At 39.2% G+C, this 19,937-nt stretch overlaps 1 protein-coding gene across 3 annotated transcripts in view; it reads right to left on the bottom strand.

The window, feature by feature from the left end:
* Positions 1-1,229: 1,229 nt before the first annotated feature.
* Positions 1,230-19,937, bottom strand: part of FHOD3 (formin homology 2 domain containing 3) — a 412,474-nt gene continuing 393,766 nt past the window's right edge. For all 3 annotated transcript variants that reach the window (XM_059815484.1, XM_059815487.1, XM_059815486.1), the window contains one exon: positions 1,230-7,235. In XM_059815484.1, coding sequence (XP_059671467.1) covers positions 7,153-7,235 — 83 coding nt within the window. In that variant the 3' untranslated portion in view covers positions 1,230-7,152. The remainder of the gene's footprint in view (positions 7,236-19,937) is intronic.

The raw sequence follows: 19,937 nt of genomic DNA on the forward strand, positions 1-19,937 counted from the left end.
TTTCAAAAAGCATTACCACATTTCTGGCTAGTAGCCTTTCATCCTCTAGACTTTACACCAGTGCATCTGGAATGCTAAGCAGCTCTTTCAGGGATGCAGCCATATCCCAAAAGGCACCTTTTTTATTTGAAATAACTTTAAAAACTAATTAAAAAGGAGGAAGGTGGTGCTTTCCCCTATGGAGGCTTACATACCTAGCATTTTATATCCGCTCCTACAATCTCAGAAACCGTAGGTGAAAATTCTCTCTCAGACTCTCTGTTAACCTACTTTATCTTCCAGGATGGCACTATAAACATGCGTAGCTGTCTTTGAATAATGTATTTTGACCTTACCACATGTGCAACTTCAAAGAGCAATTACTTGTGAGTAGCTTGTTGCAGGACTAGCAGTAGAAATCTGAGCACTTTGAATTTCCACATGGTACTTTGACCCCCCTCCTCATCGTAGTCAGTGAACCTGCGGGCAGAGCAGATGCAAGAGTCCCTGTGCTACGGCTCACCCTCTGTAGGGCCGGTGATGTCCCGTTTGTCAACTCGGTCTCTCCCAAGTGCTGGGAAATTGCAAGAAAAGAAAGAATCAGACAACAGCAAATAGAGAAAACGGCAAGATCGCTGCCTGTCCGGGTGCGCTCATAGGTGGCCACCAGAAAATCACATACCACGGTGATGCATTAAATGTATTTCAGCCAAGTTAAAGGCATGTCTCATTTACTGACCGCCTTTACAGTTATGAAGCCCTGGCAGACACAGCGAGTGTTTCACGTCTTGATGCAGAGGCAATCTGAAATGCTCCCCTGCACACAAGTAGTCTTTCGTTTTATTTGTATTTGCTTCTATAAATCTCGTACCTTTACACAATGTGGCCTGTGCACAGAGTATTTTTAAGACAGGAACCGACTCCAAGCCAATGGCAGCAAGCAGTAACCCTGTATGTTTAGTGAGGATTTGTAGGGCTGGATTACTGAAATCCTTGAGAACCAGAGACACATTTTCATTTTCTTCACTGAAGATTAGGAATTAGGCTCAAACTGTGAAACAAGGGGCAGAAGACCAGCTCTTTATGATCAGACCACCCAGAGAGTTTAATGGCAGCCGTTTCATTGTCCACATCGTGGCTTTGCAGGTATGTAGAGGATATGGGAAAACCAACCCATGATCCCCCTTCCCACCCATTTCCCACCAAAGCTCCCATGACTGGCTTCATCAACAAAACCAGAACCAGCCCAGTCAGTGCTTTATAAAGCTTTATTGCAAGATGTGTTTACATAATGCTGTAGAGGTGAGCTTTTTAACTACTTATATCAAGAAATTTTGGACACAGGTCTGCGGTCAGTTTTCCATATTGACCCTGCATGGCACAGGAAAAAAAAAAAAAAGGTGTGACTGCATCTTTCCAGACAGTAAAGTGTGGAGAGTGGGGGGAGAAGAGGCAGATGAGGGGTGTGTTAACAAGAAAATCCCTCTGGTTTACACTAAATGTGACAAAGCTTCTGAAGGATCAATACAAACGGTAGGTAAGCGTCATGTGTAATAAAATCTTAAAGAGTAATTCAAGTTCTTTATGAAATAAAACTGAAAAGCAAAAATGCAGTTTCATGGACAATAAAATTTAACATAAACCAAATTTACCTAAAACGAGAAAACAACAAACAAAACCAAAAGGACCTGTAGATAATATCTCTGACCATGCATGGCTTGTTTTTTAAATTACAATTCACAGAATAACACTGCTGGAAAGCCTATTTTACACTATGCTACACAGAACACGAAAAAACATGAGTAGTGACATTTACACAATTTTACAGTATTTCTCCTTCGTCTAAGAAACACGTCCTTTTCTACTTTACATTTTTTTACAATTCCCATCTCACAAAAAAGGACACTATATGCGCAAAGACAGTCTTTAAAAAGGAGAAACGCACCCAATGCTACAAATAAACCTTTTCTTTCACAGAAGCCTCTGTATTAGATAGTGATTAAACAAAATATATCTCTATCTGCCACTCAATGTGAAATGGACTAATTAGAAATAATTTTAATTTTCTTTTTTTTGAGTAAACAAAACTATACAACATCTCTGAAACTCCTTGAATTACTTGCTATGTAACTATTAAACTGCTTGCCAAAAACCTCTTGGGATCGCATCTGAAATGCCAGTTGAGCCAGTTGCTGCCCCAGTTGAAAAAAAGGAAGGCAGGCCTTACATGTTGTTCAAGTGTTTGCAAATCATTTTCAACAGTTACCCTTAACCAAACATCGTCTCTTTCAAAAATGCTTCAGTTTATTTTCTTTCAGAGCCTGTAAGTACCTGGCAGTTTTCCCTGCGGAGAAACATCAACAGTCGTAGTCCTTACAGCTTAGGCAAGTGTTTCTTGCATCCCAATGCTGGAAACGCAGAGCCATCATCTCAATACGGCACAGGGTCAGGGTCTCCGCCTGCGCACGCACGCACAACACGCCTTGAAGATAACGAGAGGAGCGGTACACGCGCACGTAGTGAGCGTACAGGAGTGAAAAAGAGGGAGGTATAGGCTCGTGCTTCTGTCTGGCATGGTGTCCCTGCACATCCTTTAGATAATGGCAGGTAGCCTGTACGCCTGCCTACGAGCTGTCGTGGGAGGATAAAGGATGTGACACTGGTAGGCTGCCACCATGTCCCCATTTCATCTCAGTGAAACCAAAGCGTTGTAAAACCAATAACCACACAGCATACACACACCCGAATCCAGACGACTACCATCGGTCAAACAGTTTCTAAAGCATTTTGGATTTACACTTGCTGTTGTTACACTACCAGGGATGCCGGTGTGGAGAGGATGCCTGACAAAGGGAACCATTTGCTGCACCTACAGTGGCATTGGGCCCCTTAGGTTTGCAGTAGATGTTGCAGTCCTCACTTGTGACTTTTCCATGGCTTTTAGGGTTCACCAGGGTATGTTCAGAGCATAGCACACCAGGGATTTAAAGCGCTGTCCTGCCACATTATCCAGTACCTTGAGGGGGAATGAAGCACCTTGCAGGAGGCCCTTGCTGTTCAGTCACATCAAGACTCTGACTCCAAATTTCTGTTAAATTGGGGCACGAACGCTTATCTAGATACTCACATGTGACTTTGTATTAAGCTAAAGCCAAAGTCTTGTCTGCCTACAAATCTGATGCCTTACTTTGCTGACAGAGTCAATCAGTACAGAGATTTACAATAAAAGGGGGTCAAAAGAGAAAAAGAAATGTATTTTGAAAACTGCTTTTGATGCTGTTTCCAGTATTTATCGGAGCAAGAAAGACCCTCATTAAAACACCACTTTTTTGTTGATTTTGGATTATGGACAGGGATCTATCAAACAGAAGGGTCACATGTAGCAGCCAAGGGGCTATAAAACATCTGGAATCCATGAGCCTGATGCTTGGCCTTACTGAAAGGTGAAGAGTGATGAAGTTAATTTTTGTGAGTGATCTTTCACTCTTGATTGTGGCACACAGCATTCCCTGAGGGTGTTTCTTCCCCACAGCCACATAACTGCTACTGAAAGTTATCCCTCAGTTGGGAGCAAGGGAATACAAAGTATTTGTATGCAGTCTGCTTTTAAACACCAAGGGAGATGAAAGGAAATTAGGATAGCTTCCCATTGGTGGACATTTCATGTGCTAAAGTTTAGCTCAGCATCCAAATCAGGAAGGCATTATGGTGGTAGACGGACAGACAAGTTATTGGCAGGAGATGGGTGCTGAAATGAACATCAGCAGCGACTCTGAGAGCTTGGTGGACATACAAGACTCTGGGCACTACATTTGCAGCTGACTGGTACTATAAGAAAGAGAAGAGAGGTAGTTATTATGGCTGCAAGTGTTTAAAAACAGCCTTCATGTATCTCTAAGTGAGAAATGGGAACATGTGTTACTACATCGTGTTTCCAAGACCTTTATATTTGTCACAAAACCAATCCATATCTCACACACATTTTAAAACAACTGTTACATCCTTATGGTGGGCTCTTTCAATGATGGAGGGGCAGGCAGCAACTCAAAACCTGAAGGTTCCAACCTGATTAGACAGACAGACAGAGGCATGCAAATATAACCAATTTCTCCATTTCATCTGGAATCCACTAGTTAGATGAAGGGGAACAAATGTCATTCCCACAGTCAGGACATGCTAGCAGACTCCAGAGGAAATATTGCCACCTTACACATTAGCACATTGGGCCGCTGGCCATTTTTATCAGGAACCAAAATGGAAATCTTTTCTGTAATTATTGCATTGCTACTGTGTTTGATGATCTTGTTGCAATAAACACTGAGGACAGTGGAATTAATCTGAATGTACACTACTGCATAAACATGACCAAGTTATCCCTCAGAAAAACTGGTACCAGTTTTACAAATAGAGAGCAAGAACAGAAAAGCAAATATAATGGAAAAATAGACAAGGAAGAATATGCTTCACATGTAAGACACTTGCATCCAGAGAATCTGAAAGAAACCGGCTTTTTTTTCTGAACTTATTCTAACCCCATTCCCCGTATTTAATTTTCTCCTCAATAAGGAGCATATGTACTTTTGCACAATTCTTGGAAAATACATACGCCCAACTATTAGTAATTCATCAGCTATGTTATGTTTCAGACACAGATGCTGTACCATGTCTAAACAAAACACAAATTTGTTTCCTGTTAGCAAGTGGTCACTAACAGCCACCTATTTTGCACATTCAACATATTTTAATTAAAATACTCAGTTTTAAAAACTTGTTTGACTTTCTCCCTCCAATCAAATATAGAACCTCTGTCAGCATAAATGCACTATGTTGCATTTTTGCTTCTTTTATCACTTAGCAAGTATCACAGTTCAACATAACCATTACATTCAGGATGTCTTCCTCTTGTTTCAGACTTCAAAGACCTCCACAAACCCCCATTACCTTCATTTCTTTGTTTTAAGCATCCTTAAGAGAGATTTAAAAAGTCTATAATGGTGAGCAGCACATAAAGATACACTTTAAAATCCAGATGCTCATAGGTCTTGCTTATTTTACAGTGAAATCAAGGATATGCCACTTCTTTCTGTTTCCTAACCAGCTTCCTCCTTTCCATAGCTTTCAAATACAAAACACATTTTATTAATTACACAACTACTGCCTTCTGCCTACTTGTAAAATTGACTTTTTAACAGTCAGAGGGGAAAACCACAGCAAACTCAATGCTGTCCTTAAGAACCTTTGCGCATTAGTGACTTTTTACCCCATGGACTTTGACACGCTAAGATCCAAGGCATCGGCAGATGAAGAATGAAATGTTACAATCAAGAGGGTGGACAGCATAGATAGGATGTTCAACCACAGATCTCATTGCAGTGTTGTCAGCTACCTAGTTCTCTCATCACTTGGATGCTGTGCTCAATGCAATGTGATGGATGACCGAGGTTTCAAAGGTTTATTGTGCTTGGTTCCACTATCCTGAACAATCTTCAGTGATTATCCTGTCCTTAATGAGAGCAGAGTAGAGTAACTTGAAGTACCTGACATAGCTTAGGTGCCAGAAGCAACATAGCTATGGCATTAGGAGACCAGCATAGACTATTAATTAACCCTACTTTTCAAGTGTGTTTTGCAGTCAAAATCAAACCCTGTTACCATGACTAAACTGCTGCAGTTCCCCAGTTAAGTAGCTTGAAGGAAACCTCAGCTGCTACTGCTGTGCAGACACACCCTTAATCTTAGAGGCTAAGGCAATGGAAAGAGATAATCTTGTGAATCCTTGAGGATCAATTGGCCATATACAGACTTCGGCTTAAAAAGTTCCCTTCTATGCTATTGCTGTTTGCAGTTCTCTTCAAAATGCTTCAGCACTGGCTAGGGTGACTGGGTTCAATTAATCTTCACTGCTGTGTATGTTCTCCACTTAAAGGCAGATGAGTTGACTAAAGGTTCTTCAAACACACATGCTGAGGGCAGTTATAAAAGTCAGTTATAATACAGCCGAGGTAAGGGCAAACATTGGAGTGTTCACTGTGGTACCCTCTCCACTTGCATCAAGGATAATCACAAAAAAGAGTAAAGAACAGCAAAACCACAGCAGGCTTTTAGCAGGGCCATTTCATATTCAGATCCATTAATCTGAAATAAAATCACCACCACGTTATCTTGCAGCAGAGAAAAGCAGCATGAAGGGCACAGGCAAGTGAACAAAACTTCTTGATCTTAGCATCTGAATGCATTTATCGAGTATGTAAAATTGTTGGCATAGATCTCTTTGAAACCGTACAAATGCACAGTAGAGCCATAGCTCAACAAGAGGGAGGTATTCTGTCTCCTCTCCTCCACGTGCATGCTGCTATGTACAGTATGAGTGTGTATTAATACATATGAATTCAGGATCCTAAACTTTCCACCTGTATTGCAGGCCATCTCCTGCCCCACAGGGTGAATCTCATTGAATAACACTGAGTTCCTGCAAAAAGACATTCTTTTCCTCCTGTCCAGGTAGAACAGTAAGGCCCCAGAGTGAAAATCATGGTCCAGCTAGCTTCAGCAAGAGCATGATTTCACACCATGACTGTATGTGTATAGATACACGCACACATGTCCACACATTCATTCTGTACATATACAAAGGTACACATACATTTTTACATTCTTTGGTGGCAAAATAATAAAAAAACCCAACAAACCACAGGGTTGCAGACTGTGCATCTTTGCCTAATGAATCTGCTTCAGGAAAATTGGGGTTGCTGTAACAGGAGTTATTTTGCCTCTTTAAGGACTGTTCCTTGCATTGACAAAATGCCATACATTTACAATGACTAAAACAGGGCACAAGGAAAGCCAACGTAAACACAGCTTACACAATGACAAATAACTCAGAGAAAGCCTCCTCATACCCACATCAACACACCATGAGAAGAAGCAGCCATATGCTTTCACCTACAAGCACTCAAACACTTCCTCAGTTACTGTCCAGATGTGCCGAGCTGCGGCACACCCTTCTTCTGCCCTAGCTGTGGGGTTTCACTTTTTGTTGCTTATTAAAATCGAATTAACAGAGGACGGGATGTTGGGAGCAGCAGAGGAGGCTGGCAGGTCAATGCCACACTGAAGGGTTGTCAGCCTGTGTGCTTCAGATGAACGGCTCTTCTCGTCGCCACCTCTGGGACATCAAACCTGCATCTCAGAGGTGCTGATGAGGCCCAGTGCTTTGGCTTCTTCTGGTGTCAGTCCGCTCTTTAGTGTCCTTCTCACTGGATAGTCATAAATTCCAAAAGCAGGCCAAAAAAATAAACAAAGAAAATGCAAACAATTAGAAGTGACAATTACACAAGACTTTCAGCTGAAAAAAACCCTGTTAACATGCAAGCTGAGTCAAATCAAAAGTTGCTATGTACTCAGGGCCACAAGTTCAGAAATACTGAGAAATGCCCTATGCCAAATCCATGGCAGCATCAAGTACCCAGAAACACTGAACAGTCAGGCAAAAAGACATTTGTCATTTGACATTTAGTAAACAAAAACTTCTAAGGAAAAATACCACAGCATTTCAATATTTTTTTTTTTCTCTGAAATTGTATCAGTTGATTTTCAGTCCATAGAAAGTATCATCTGCCCTATTATTTTATAGTTTCATAAAGACTTTTTAAAAGAGCTTCTGGATCTTTATAGGGCTCAATTGAATTTGTCACTATTAAATCCTATGTGACCCTTTAAAGGTGTAAAAAAACCAACCCAAAAGTTAAAAGATTAAAAATGTGACTATTTTATAGTCAATTCAAATCATTAAAACTACTGTCTTCATACATGCTACCCTTTCTTCTATAATGTTCCCCCATCCTAGCCCCATTTATGTCATCTTTGCCATTAGTAGTCTGCAGCATTTTAGTTGAATCTAAATGATAAATCTAGGCCAAAATATTTTTTCTTAATTTTCTATGAAGTGTTCTGAACACTAGCCCTGACATAAAACTTTTAAAATTTGTGATTGCATTTTTTATTCAGAAACAAGTGACTATGTGACTGCACACACTGAGCATTGGTGTCCTCCTAGTTTTACTGGTGCCATGATTTTCAGGTGGATGGGCTTTAGTTCAAGACACAAATGGGGTGTTCAGTCCACACTTTGAAGTTCCTCAAGTACAAAAAGCACATTCAGAAGTTTAAGCTGCATGCAAAGCATAAACAATGACTTTATGTTGAACAAAATATATTCAGAGCCCCAAATTAATGAAGTCTAGAGCAGACTCTTAGAGAAACCCATTGCACAGTGGTTAAGGACTTCTTGCATCATTACCATCTAGCACAATTATGACCTCTAACTTATTGAGCTATTCAGTCCATGTAACTGAAACTGGGTGGTCACACTCAAGGGTCTACCACGAGTGAAAGGAGGGAATGGACCAGTATAGAAAACAAGAGGATAAGAGAAAGGGAAAATACAGCATAGTTGAGCATTTGATACTATGCAGGTAGAACAAATGTGATCTATGTTTGATAGTCAAACCGCTTTCATCAGTTACTGAGGTTAATCAAATGATCTGGGAGTGCCACATGTGTAACTGTTCCTCCACTATCAAACCCTTACTTAAAAGTTTTTTTTCAAGGCTCACTCCTTTCTCCTATGGTATTTGCATACTTATTAAACACCACTAGGAGTCTGCATGGCAGCCTTCTATGATAGCCACTTTTTCCTACAATACTGATCAGCAGCATCGTCCAAGTGTAACAATGCTTAGTTTAAAGCAGTACAAGGTTAAATGCAACTGATAAAGCTAAGATTAAGAAAGACTAAAAAAGTACTACTAGAAGAGCAATACACTTCAAAAAATGCCCTGGTCTCCATGGTGCAGAATACCCAACATGGACTTCTGAGTCAGTCCTCATCGCTGGCACCCTTTTATACTTCTCAAATTTGATATCCAAATGTCCACGGTGACAAATGTTAATTTCTAGACATGAGCTATGAAATACCTTACGGTCTTAAGGTCTCAGTGAATCACCCAATACTTATTTCTGTATCAAAATTAACTACATCGGAAGTGGAAGAACAAATCCAAGAAAGCTGCAGTAGAAACATTTCTGTCTTATTAAAAGCAAAGATTTCCCTGTGCAGTTCACTCGGTTAGCTGATGCACTGTCTCTCCCCTGAACGTGTTTTTTTCTGTACCCTTTATAAAATGAAGCCAAACGCAGACCATAGCTAGCTTGGCCACCAGATAGTAGAGTCATGTTAAAAAATATGCGTACAGGAGACCGAACTTTCACAGGATGGCTGTCTAGATGACATTACATCTTCCCACTGAACGCAAAAGTGAACTGGAAAACCAAATGCAGAACAAATTTCCACATTTTAGACACTTCTGCAGAAGTGTCAAACCAAACACATTCATGACTACTCTCACACATATCCCCAACTCTCTCAGGCCACAATCACTCATATTCGCAAACTGAGCACAATAACCACTGTAAAAGACAGCTATTTTTCTTGTCAGATGGTAAGACAGGAAGCGTGAGGGAACAAGCAATTGTTATTCCTGTTTGTAAACATTTAGTAGGAACTGAGGTGCTCTGCTAACGCTGGTTATATACTAGAATAAGCAAAATTCTGGTCTTATTTATGACAATATAAATCTGGAATAACCTTCTTTAGGTCAGTACAATTACTACTGCACAAATAACTGGGCTGAGACTCGGTCTAACAACTGAAAAGGAAATGAGTGCCTCTGTAACTTCCACCAAGCAGAGTACAGTTGTTTAAATTCCTCCATCAGCCTGAGTGACAGAATTACTAGTTTACTAGGAAAAGCCAAATGGATTTACAATAAGATATAGGTCCCTTTGAAGAAAACGACAGTTTATATTCAGAAATCATAATCAGGAGTTAAAATACCATGGTAGAAACCATCTTCATGGAAAAAAAAGGAAGAAAACCAAGGAGTCTCCTTCACGTAAGCAAGATTTCTCTCTGAATCTCTGGATACCTACCTATCAAACATACCAAAGTCTTAGTGTGAGGACCTCGTCTATTAATGCTTGGATGACTGAAAAAAAGAAATACTGTATGCAGCATGTGACAAGGGCAAGTGCCCTGTTCTGTGTTTGCTGTATGACTCAAACAACAGAGGCCAGCCCCGGGGTTGTACTTTTTGTGCCACTGCAAAACAAGTAGGAATGACAATACTCAATGAATTGCTGGGACATACGTGGCAGTTATTAAACAAAACAATCTCTTTGCATCCCTCAGTTGATTATTCTAACTTATCTCAGCTCTCCTATAATACAGAGAAAGATAACTTGGATTTAAGATATTCCAGTGACCTACACTTTTAAGGCCAGTGGTTAGGAGAAAAGAGCTCCAAACAATGTAGGACTTTGGTGGTCACAATGAGATTGTCAAGAAAATAGTTAATAAAAAGCAAAGATGTGAAGAATCTTTTCAGTGACAGAATGGTTCCCATAAACACTGACGGCTGCTGACTTGTATAAACTAAGCGTGTGGGGCCAAATACTGCAAAGTACTGTGACTACTGGCAAGATTAAAGCTGTCCACCATCAACAGGCCACCGGAAGGATAACAGCTGACAGAATCACGGTCCAGACTGAAATGAGTGAATTCTTGCCCCTACAATGCAACAGGCTAGTCATACACAGATGAATCCACTTGTAGTTTGAAGGATTTTGTACTTAGGGGGATGAAAGTGGCCTGAAAAAGGGTCTCCTTATGTAAAAATTATATCTAATAGGTGCAAGTTACTCACAGTACATTTCCTCATCTGAAGATACGGTGTATGGATGCAGTATCGGTAGTAACACAAGAACAAGTTCCAGCCCCACTATTCTCTCCACTGGCTTGTGGACTATGGAGGCTTGTGGGTGATGAAGCCAGGAGAAAGTTGAGTTATTTACAAGAGCAGGGACTACTCTGTGAGGTGGGTGAACCTTGTCTTGACATGCTATTAAACAGATGTCCTCAGACATTTGTCTATTTCCTCATAATGTGCTTCATAGGGTTCCTCTACATCAGGAAAGGTCACGAACATGTTCAGTCATCAAAACTGAATGCAGAAGGATATTTTCCTTCCATGTTTTATAGGCATTGCAAAATTACATTTCTCAAACTAGATCTTCACTCTCCCCTCTTCACTGAACTCCGTCATGTCTCTAACTGGACTAGACATAATATCTTGGCTTGTAAAACTCTTGGCCTGCTGCAGATCACATTAAACTGACTTATGGAATGTATTTTGGAGGCAGCGACAATAAAAATAAGACTTTCAAATGACCTTTTAGGTTCTTTAAGCAATTTTTAAAACATTTGCTAAAGAAACATAACATAGAGAGAAAATAACTTTTACTCTTGTCACAGGCAAGGCCTGCTGAGATCCCATAACCAAGAAACTAAATGTTGTTTTTCTGGGGTCAGAGGGTATGATATTCTTTGTTAATCAGGAAATCTAGAATTTTATTTGATATCCTGGCAGAATGCAGTGTGCTTATGATGAACTCGATGAATTTGACTCTGTCTGTTGGGTCAAAATCTACACAGATACATAGTCCTCACAGTACACTGGGAATGTTTTAAAAAAGAGTAATTCCCTAAGCGTAGCTTTGTCAGAGAATATAATTATCTAGGGTTTGGTTTTTTTTTTAAAAGAGCAAATAGCATTTGTAATTTCCCCTCCCTCTACTTTTTTTTTTTTTTTTAAAGATGCAATGGACAGTGAAGATCAGTCTGGCTGGCGCCGTTTATTCTTCATTTGCACTGGCTTTTGGCATGTGTGTCTACACTTGCAGGGATGAGTCACTTGAAATGCAGAATAGATATGACTATTCTCCTGCTCAAGAAGTCACAGAATTAGTGTCATTCCTATTACAAAGATGTGGCAGCCACAGAACTTTCTTTTGGGCCCAGCTGCAAAGGTAATGCAGCTGCTAGTTGCTGATTTGGAATGAAGAAAATTCCAGGTCGCTGTAAATTACATAGAAAGGACAGCAGGAAGGGCAGATTATAAGAGACAATACAGGCCAGCTCCATCATCTCATTTCATGTATCTTAGTTTTATTTTCTGCTACCTGCCCACACCCAGCTTGCACGCTCAGTCTATTTTCTCATACATTTACATTTAACATATTCTCTTGGACTTTGCTCCAATGAGTCCAGCAATGGCAATTTGCAACTAAAAAGTTTAATCCAGACAGACTTGCTCATATTCTCTCATTTTAATCCTCTTCTGCATTTGTGTATTTTTATGTCACTATCTATATAAGTTATACTTATGTTTAATTATGCTTGCATCATTGCTTAATACGACTAGGCCTAAATGCTTAATAAAAATACTAAAACAATATGGGCAGAGATTTTCTTACAGGGGTTTGTAGGTAAATTTTTGGATTTTATCATGCAACTCTCTGAAGAAGTATAGCCAAGTGAAATGTGGTCTTTGTCTGGGTCAGCCACATAGAAAGCTCCAGGAAACAACGTATTATTATGCATTATTATTGCTCTGCAGCTTTGCTTTGAGTCCTGTCAGCACTTCATAGATGGCACAAGTCTCTCCTAACAAGATATTCTGTAGTTCACAACCGTCTCCTGGTGTAACTTACGGTGGCTATGACATAAAGAGGAATCTAGCAGTGGAAAAGGACAAAGTGGCATTTTGTAAGGAAAGCTTAACTTGTGTTTCATCTCCAGGTGGCTTACGTTATAGGGAACAAAAAGCAACATTGCTTTAGAGAATCTGGGCTGCATGAAGAACATACTGGTTTTAAAGTAATATTTAACATGTAGTTGAAACTGTTAAAGTTTCCAATTTTATGTACTTCACAGATCATCATTTACATAGTCCCAACAGTAAAGCAGAAAAGCAGATTTAACTCCTTCCTTGAAAGCCTTCTATGAAAAAAACCCCTAATTTTTAGAACCTGTGTGAATTCCACTGTAAAAAGTTACTACTAAAAGCAGTTCTGCTGCCATCCCTTTCATCATTTCTCCCACTTAACTTCACCAGTCAGAAATGATTCCACTGTTAATACATAAAGCATCGAGAGCATACAGCTCACCAACAACTGGGTCTGCATGTAAGCATGATATACTATTTTCAAGACCAGACTATACATTAACAGTGCAAAGGACAAAAAAAAGGCAGAAGATAGGATACAGAAAGTAAGCCATCTAACACAAGTGTTTTGGGTATGCAGCCTTTACATTCCACTTGAAATTTTAAAATGACTTAAAGTTTATTTTAAAGTGATCTATTATTAGATAATAGACTGTCGCTAAGGGGGTAGGTCAGGCTTATGAACGCAGAGTTGACTGTTGGAGAGTGACTCAGTGGAGAAGTGCGACCATGTGTGACCACCCGGGTTCTGTGGAATGCAAATTAATTATCCTCATTAGGAATCTGCGCTGGGAAATAAAACAGTAAAAGGCATCATCTCTACAAGCCCATCAGATTAAAAATAACTATGATCAAAACAATCTTGTGATTACGCTAATCAAGTGGCATAGAGAAAGCCATATATATCCGCACATATATTATTTTTTTGACATAGTGCTGGGGCAAGATAAATTCAAAATAGCTCTGCCTGAAACATTTTTGTTCATCTTCTAAGAGAGACTTCCCTCCAAACACATTTGACACCCGCATCCAAGCGTAGTCAAATTCCTGCCTTCCCAGATCCTTGTGCTAAACCCCTTCATGGCAGCAGAGGGCTCTCTTTGGCAGCTGTGTTATCGCGATGCTCTTCTGGAAAGCCACATACGAGATGGCGTTTGTTACCACACTTCTTTTATAAGGCAACTTGAAAAGCAAGCCTGTACTTCCCCCTCTTTTCTCATTCTCAAATGAAGTGCTTCCCATAACAACACTGGGATCTTGTCAGCCAGCAACTCACTGCTGCTGATTTCTTACTCGGATGCTGAAGATAATCATCATCTTTCAGAAGGGAAGGATGATACACATAAGGAGTATATTGCTGACCAGAGATAAACTTGAAAGCCACTTCAATACAGACAGAAACCAAACAAAATACATATCCTATCGACTACAGGCTAACAGTCTGCAACTCAACCACACATATTTTTTTAATACTTAAAACTTAAAATTCCACTTTTGGGAATGAATCATGTGACAAGAATTCAAAAGCCTTGAAATATACCTTTAAAATATGCCAACTAAAATGAAAACAGAGGGTAAACGTAGATGAATTCACTGACACAGTGAATGGCAAACAGGCAAAAGTGAAAACAACTATTTGTATCTCTTGTAAGATGCATACCAATTAAATAAAACTATTTTTTTCTACAGAACTACAGTTGAAAAAGTACCAAAAGTGTATACCAGAACAAAAGTATTTCTATAGAAAATGTCAATACCAATATTCTGTGACCTGGGAACATGAACAGCTTTATTTCCTACGTGTACTGACATCACTTGCTCTTTATCAGCTGCTCACCCTCTGCCAATTTCTCCCACATTACCTCCAGCTTGTTCTTTCCTGCAATAAAGAAAGTGCCATTTGGCCAAGAAGAGATGGCCAGAGAAATTTCAGCACTTAGTAAACCCTTGTCTAGAAGCCCACGGGAAGCTGCAGAGCACTCCCTCTTTTTGGTTCTCCCATTGCTAGAGACACAGCACAAGGACATGCCAGTGGTCTCCCTGCGCTGTAGGATCCTGCTGGGACACAGGCTTCACCTCCTACCACAATGTACTTTTTGCTAAGACCGAAGTCTGAGCAGTGGCTACCTCTTCCTCCACAGAGCAGCACATCTGGGCAGGCATTTAATCAGATGAGGTGATAGCCACTCTAAAATCACTAGGGACAACCCTTTATAGCAGCAGTTTTCTCCGTGTACCTATATCACGTCCTCTGTGCTTGTGTAATATAACATACATGAGCATGGGAATGGCTGTGTAGTGTTCAACATCTCTGTCTTCTCCCTGTGAACTGAAATAAACAGGGATAAAAGATACGTATTTTTTGTAAACATAGCATATTTAATTCTGCTTCCCAGATCAATGCAATGACTTTTCATCTTTTTTTCAGTTGCTGTATTAAAACAATGTTGCTCGATTTTGAGAAAATACTAGATTCCTCAGTATCTCTAAATACCGGTACTGGAATCCAGTGCAAAGTTAAGGTATGTACTTAATGGTGCAGCCCTAGGTTAATTTTATATCTGACTTTCCTTATATAAAAAAGATAAAGTTGTTTCAAGCAGAAAGCTTGAGGATAGGAGCCCCAAACCAAATAATTTGTATCAGAATAAAATTTGTTATAGAAATGACTCATAGATTCCTTGAAAACAGTGACTGGAAAACGAATTTAAGCTTCTTTTACAAGCAATTTTTTAAAATAGATTTTTAAACCAGGCTTTCAAAAAAACTTTTGTTCTGAAGGCTACATGATGTAGAACTGTACAGAATGATGGCAATTTCACTGTCACAGTGCTAAGACCAGACAAACACTCTTGAGCAAAACTTGAGATATGAAAGATACAGTTTGAAACTCATGGAGACTGCCAACAAAATACATTGGTACTACACATATGAACAGTTGAAAAGCAGAATGTCTACCCCTGTCTGTCAGGATCATTTATTTTAAAAGTAAACTATAAAAATAAAAGTAATACACATTGTAAAGCAGAAAGTGAACACTCATAAATAAATACATACCCACTTAGAAATGGTATTAATATCAACAATCAAAATTGTATATGCCATCAATTACAATTGACAAAATTGAAAGTATGTAACCAGCTATTCTGTCTCATGCTTCAGATAGATACACTGATTTACAGCTATTAAAACCCATGATGAGACCTATAGGTTACTAAACTAATCCTACCTCTCCTGTTTGTTCTCCTACAGCTGTTGATGCTGGCCTCTGGCACAGATGAGGTACGGGGCTACACAGGCCTCACCCTGATCAGGTACATCAATTTCTACAGCTTACTGTGGTCAACTGTATTTATTATTCATTCATTAACTGTTATTAATAATTTTTATTTATTGTTTGTATTTTTATTTATTGTAGATCATGGAGTTTAGTTCTGCCATTTTTGCAAAGATCTTGCCATCCTAAGAATTAAAGAATGTATTACTTAAAAAGTCATCCAGAAGACACTAGCTATCTTGGCATCTACTGGAGATAACCTTCCAGTTGCCAGAGTTTTAAGTGCTTTATCTCATATTCTGTTTTCATTCAATAATTAGATTTTTATTAACTGGGTATTGACCTTCTGAAGGCTCAGTACTTTTGTGTGAGGACAGACAGACTTTGATACTGAATACCATCGGTGATACATTTACTTTTTCTAAATGCAAAGAATTGTTGCTAAATGTGCATCACTAACTAGATTACTCTGCCTCCTCCTCTAACTCCTGATAGGATCCAGTTACTCAAATCCTAAATAATTAGTTGCAAATTCTAAGTTAAGTTGCTTGCCTTTAAAGCATTTTATGTAGACTTTCTTCTTGCAAGGTTTTTATTTTTTTAAAAGCATAATTTCCATTAACTCCTGCTTTTAGTCAGGCTATAAATACCAGAAGAACAGTCTCCCTCCTGGTATTTTGGCACTTCTGTATGTTTTCATAGCCAGAAAAAGTAAGTGGGGAGACATGAAAATGAAAAATAATGAAAAAACAAAGAAAAGAAGAAAAAGTTAACTGAAGCACCCTGTGAATGCCAAACAACCATTACACACCTTTGGATTTAAATAGTCTCCCATCTAGTATTTTGTTTGCTTACAAACATTTTTACTCCAAAGCAGCACTGCATGTGTTACTAAAACTTGTCTAAAGCTTGCCTCCACGCCTGGTCCTTTGGCAGAGCTCTCTCCCACGTTTTGGCACCTGATGACAGTGTGCTAACTCCTATTTCACTTTTACTGAAGGTGGAATTTAGTATGAAATACCTGACCTGGGATGTTCTGTAGTTAAGTTTAATCCACTGGCCCTGAGCTTATTTGTCTAGGATTCAGGTAATCTCGATTCAATTCCTATCTCCTCCACAGTCCACTTGTCTGAGTCTGACAGCTTACTTGGGTGGTGCCTCAGATCCATTTCTGCATAATGACTGTAAGAATTTTTTACTCCCTGCAAGTCATTATGCAAATAAATCAATAAATCCTTATGAGATGTTTCCATATCTCAAGGGTCAGTTACAGGGTATATTATTAGGCTAACACGTGATTCCAAAGCCTAATAAAAGAACAAGGCATTATCATGTCTCTCCTCTCTCTTTTTTTAACATCACAAATAATTCTGATCAAGTTGTTTCATTCGAGTATCGGATTAAATTCTGATTCAATTATTGTCTGCTCTAAACCCATTTCTCTAACTCAAATCTAAAGCAGATTCTCAATTTTAGTAAAATCTGAGAGAAAGAAGAGTGCACACACAGAGAGACACTCTGAGATAAAACAATGTAGGGGAAAACAAGTCTCTTGCTCTGCAATGTCCTCATGCAGTGTCTCCAGCAGAATCCAATAGAACCACCACCGTGCTACTCACCATCAAATATTAGTCACACATTATGGTTTACTATTCAGGGTCAGCTGAAGATCCAGATGTGAACAGTGCTGTATAGTCAAGCCATCTTTAAAGAGCTATTTCCTTGGTGCGGTTATCTGAAATTATTTGTTGGCAAGACCACGTCAGGATCCCCACTCTTTGCCCACTGCCTTGACTTTAGGGAGCCAGGAGACACATTTTCAAACATGAAGGTTGCTAATGCTAACCATTCATCAAGAAGGAGGAAGATACTTGCAGGTTCATGTTTTAGCCTTAAGGTAGTCACTAGTCCGCATGTCTGGTTTTGCTACCCTGTGGCTTAATCAGCACTTGAACAAGGTAACGAATCCTTAGGACTTTCTCTTGGTCCTTTTTCAGAGCCCTTCCATGGCCATTCACAGAGATCAGAAATCAACCCTGTTTGGTTCAACATTTGCAAGTGTTGCTCTGCATATGCCAGAATTAGTGCAAATACCTTCCATATGTTTATTCACGATTATTAAACTGGAGTATGGTTTTTTGTGTTGCTAACTCATAGGACTCATGCCATTCTCCTGAGACAGATCCATTCAGTTCAATGAGACCAACACAGGGACAGCATCTTCGTAAGAGTCTAATCCTGAGAGAATTGATTTTATGTTAGGGGATGGATGTTTTAAATAAACAGCCAGGACAAGAAGGAAAACAGTATTATCTTCCTATTTGTTTATTATGGAGTTTTGGGGGGGTTCTTTTAATTAAATATACTTAAGAAAAATGTTTATCTTATGGATGATAGTGCTAGTATTTACATGTCTTCTGTTGCCTCAAAGCTGCCGTGGCTGTAAGACCTATTTTTCTTCTCCCCCAATTTGAAGCAATTGGCAGACTGGTTCATGATGGTGTGACACTCTCATTTAGCAACAGGATTTTCTAAGCAGCCCTATTCTTCGTTATATAATTTCTTCTCTTATCTCACTTCCTGTAATCTTCACAGCAAACTCTACTTATCTACCTTATATTAATTTTTTTAATTCAGCTCTCTGTATTAAATAACCTCCTTTCTTGACTGTTTTTTGAAATCTCAGTGGTATCTCATACAGAGAGTTTCAATTTTATTTCCCCAAATCCACCGGTGCAATGCCTATAATACTCTTCTGTAAGCTGCTAAATTCACTTCAGCAATTGCATTCATTGGAGTTTGGACTATCACATAGAGTGATTCTTAAAACTTCCTTATCCCAATTTTCCTTTGCACTCATTGTTTGTTATGGCATTGTTTGTGAAGGTCATCCTAACTTCATGGGAGAACCAGACAATCCTATTTATATTATTTTTTATTTCTTTGCTAAGTTGAACCGCTCTCCATAATGTTATAAAAACCCTTCTCACAGAAAGCTGACCTCAGTCTTCAAGAACAGAAACAATATATTTTCAACCTAATTTGTATTTTATGCTTTTAAAATATGCTGAACTGACATCTCTAGAGGCTGGGGTCTGTTGTTTACACACAGAATAAGGACATCAGAGAGAAAAAATACAGCAGAAGCTTCCCATGGCAACTTGCCTTGAAGCTGTCTTTGAATGACTACGTCGAGGGGTGGCAGAGCACTTCAGTTTCTGTGGCTCATTCAATCCTGTGGCTTTCTAATGAGGGTTCTAATGAATGATTACAACTGTAATGTTTTCTCATATATAACACAACTCCAGTACATCCAGGCTGCTGAACACCCGTCATGAGGCAATGACTTCCAGTTGGTTACTGTACTTCTAAATGTCAAATTTTACCTTTAGAAAGCTCCACTGAGTAAAGATCTAGCACAAAATTAAGTTGTCTCTCTGCAGATCATCACAGGAACTCAGTTGTTATGCACTTACCATGTACCTTAGCTTTCTGTAGTCCATTTCAGCTCGCACCGAACAAATTCCTTCCTACTAGGTCTCAGTCGACTTCAGTCATATCTGGATTTATCAGTGACCCTTTGTGTCTTCAACCAACAGATACAGATGTTTCCTTTTGTCTTTTGTTGGATGACTCACTGCCTTATTCCTCCTCCCAGTTTACGGTTCTGCTGACTGCTTTGAGAATTCAAACTCTTCTATGTCATTAAGATCTAACTAAGCTCTCTGCATACCAGATACAGTCACACTGTTCAACAATTACAAAAGGTAAAATGGTTCAAAGGAACATGTCAAAATGTCTCATTTTCGTATTACAACTATTTCTTGAATTTAACTTAACCTTTTCCATGTTCCTGTTTCTGTTTTCCCCTAGTTATAAAAGACTTGAGTATCACTTGCTTTTTACTTCACATTTTTTTGTTTTTTATGGTAAAAAAATTCCTTGCCCATGAAAACCTTCTACCTGAACCACAAGAAATGTTTACAGTGCAATTGCATATAAATTTTTTGGGTTTCTGATTTTGCTAAAAACACATATCTCAGCTCAGGTTCAGCAAA

Source organism: Gavia stellata, chromosome 3 (genome assembly GCF_030936135.1).
Source record: "Gavia stellata isolate bGavSte3 chromosome 3, bGavSte3.hap2, whole genome shotgun sequence".
Classification (NCBI taxonomy): domain Eukaryota; kingdom Metazoa; phylum Chordata; class Aves; order Gaviiformes; family Gaviidae; genus Gavia; species Gavia stellata.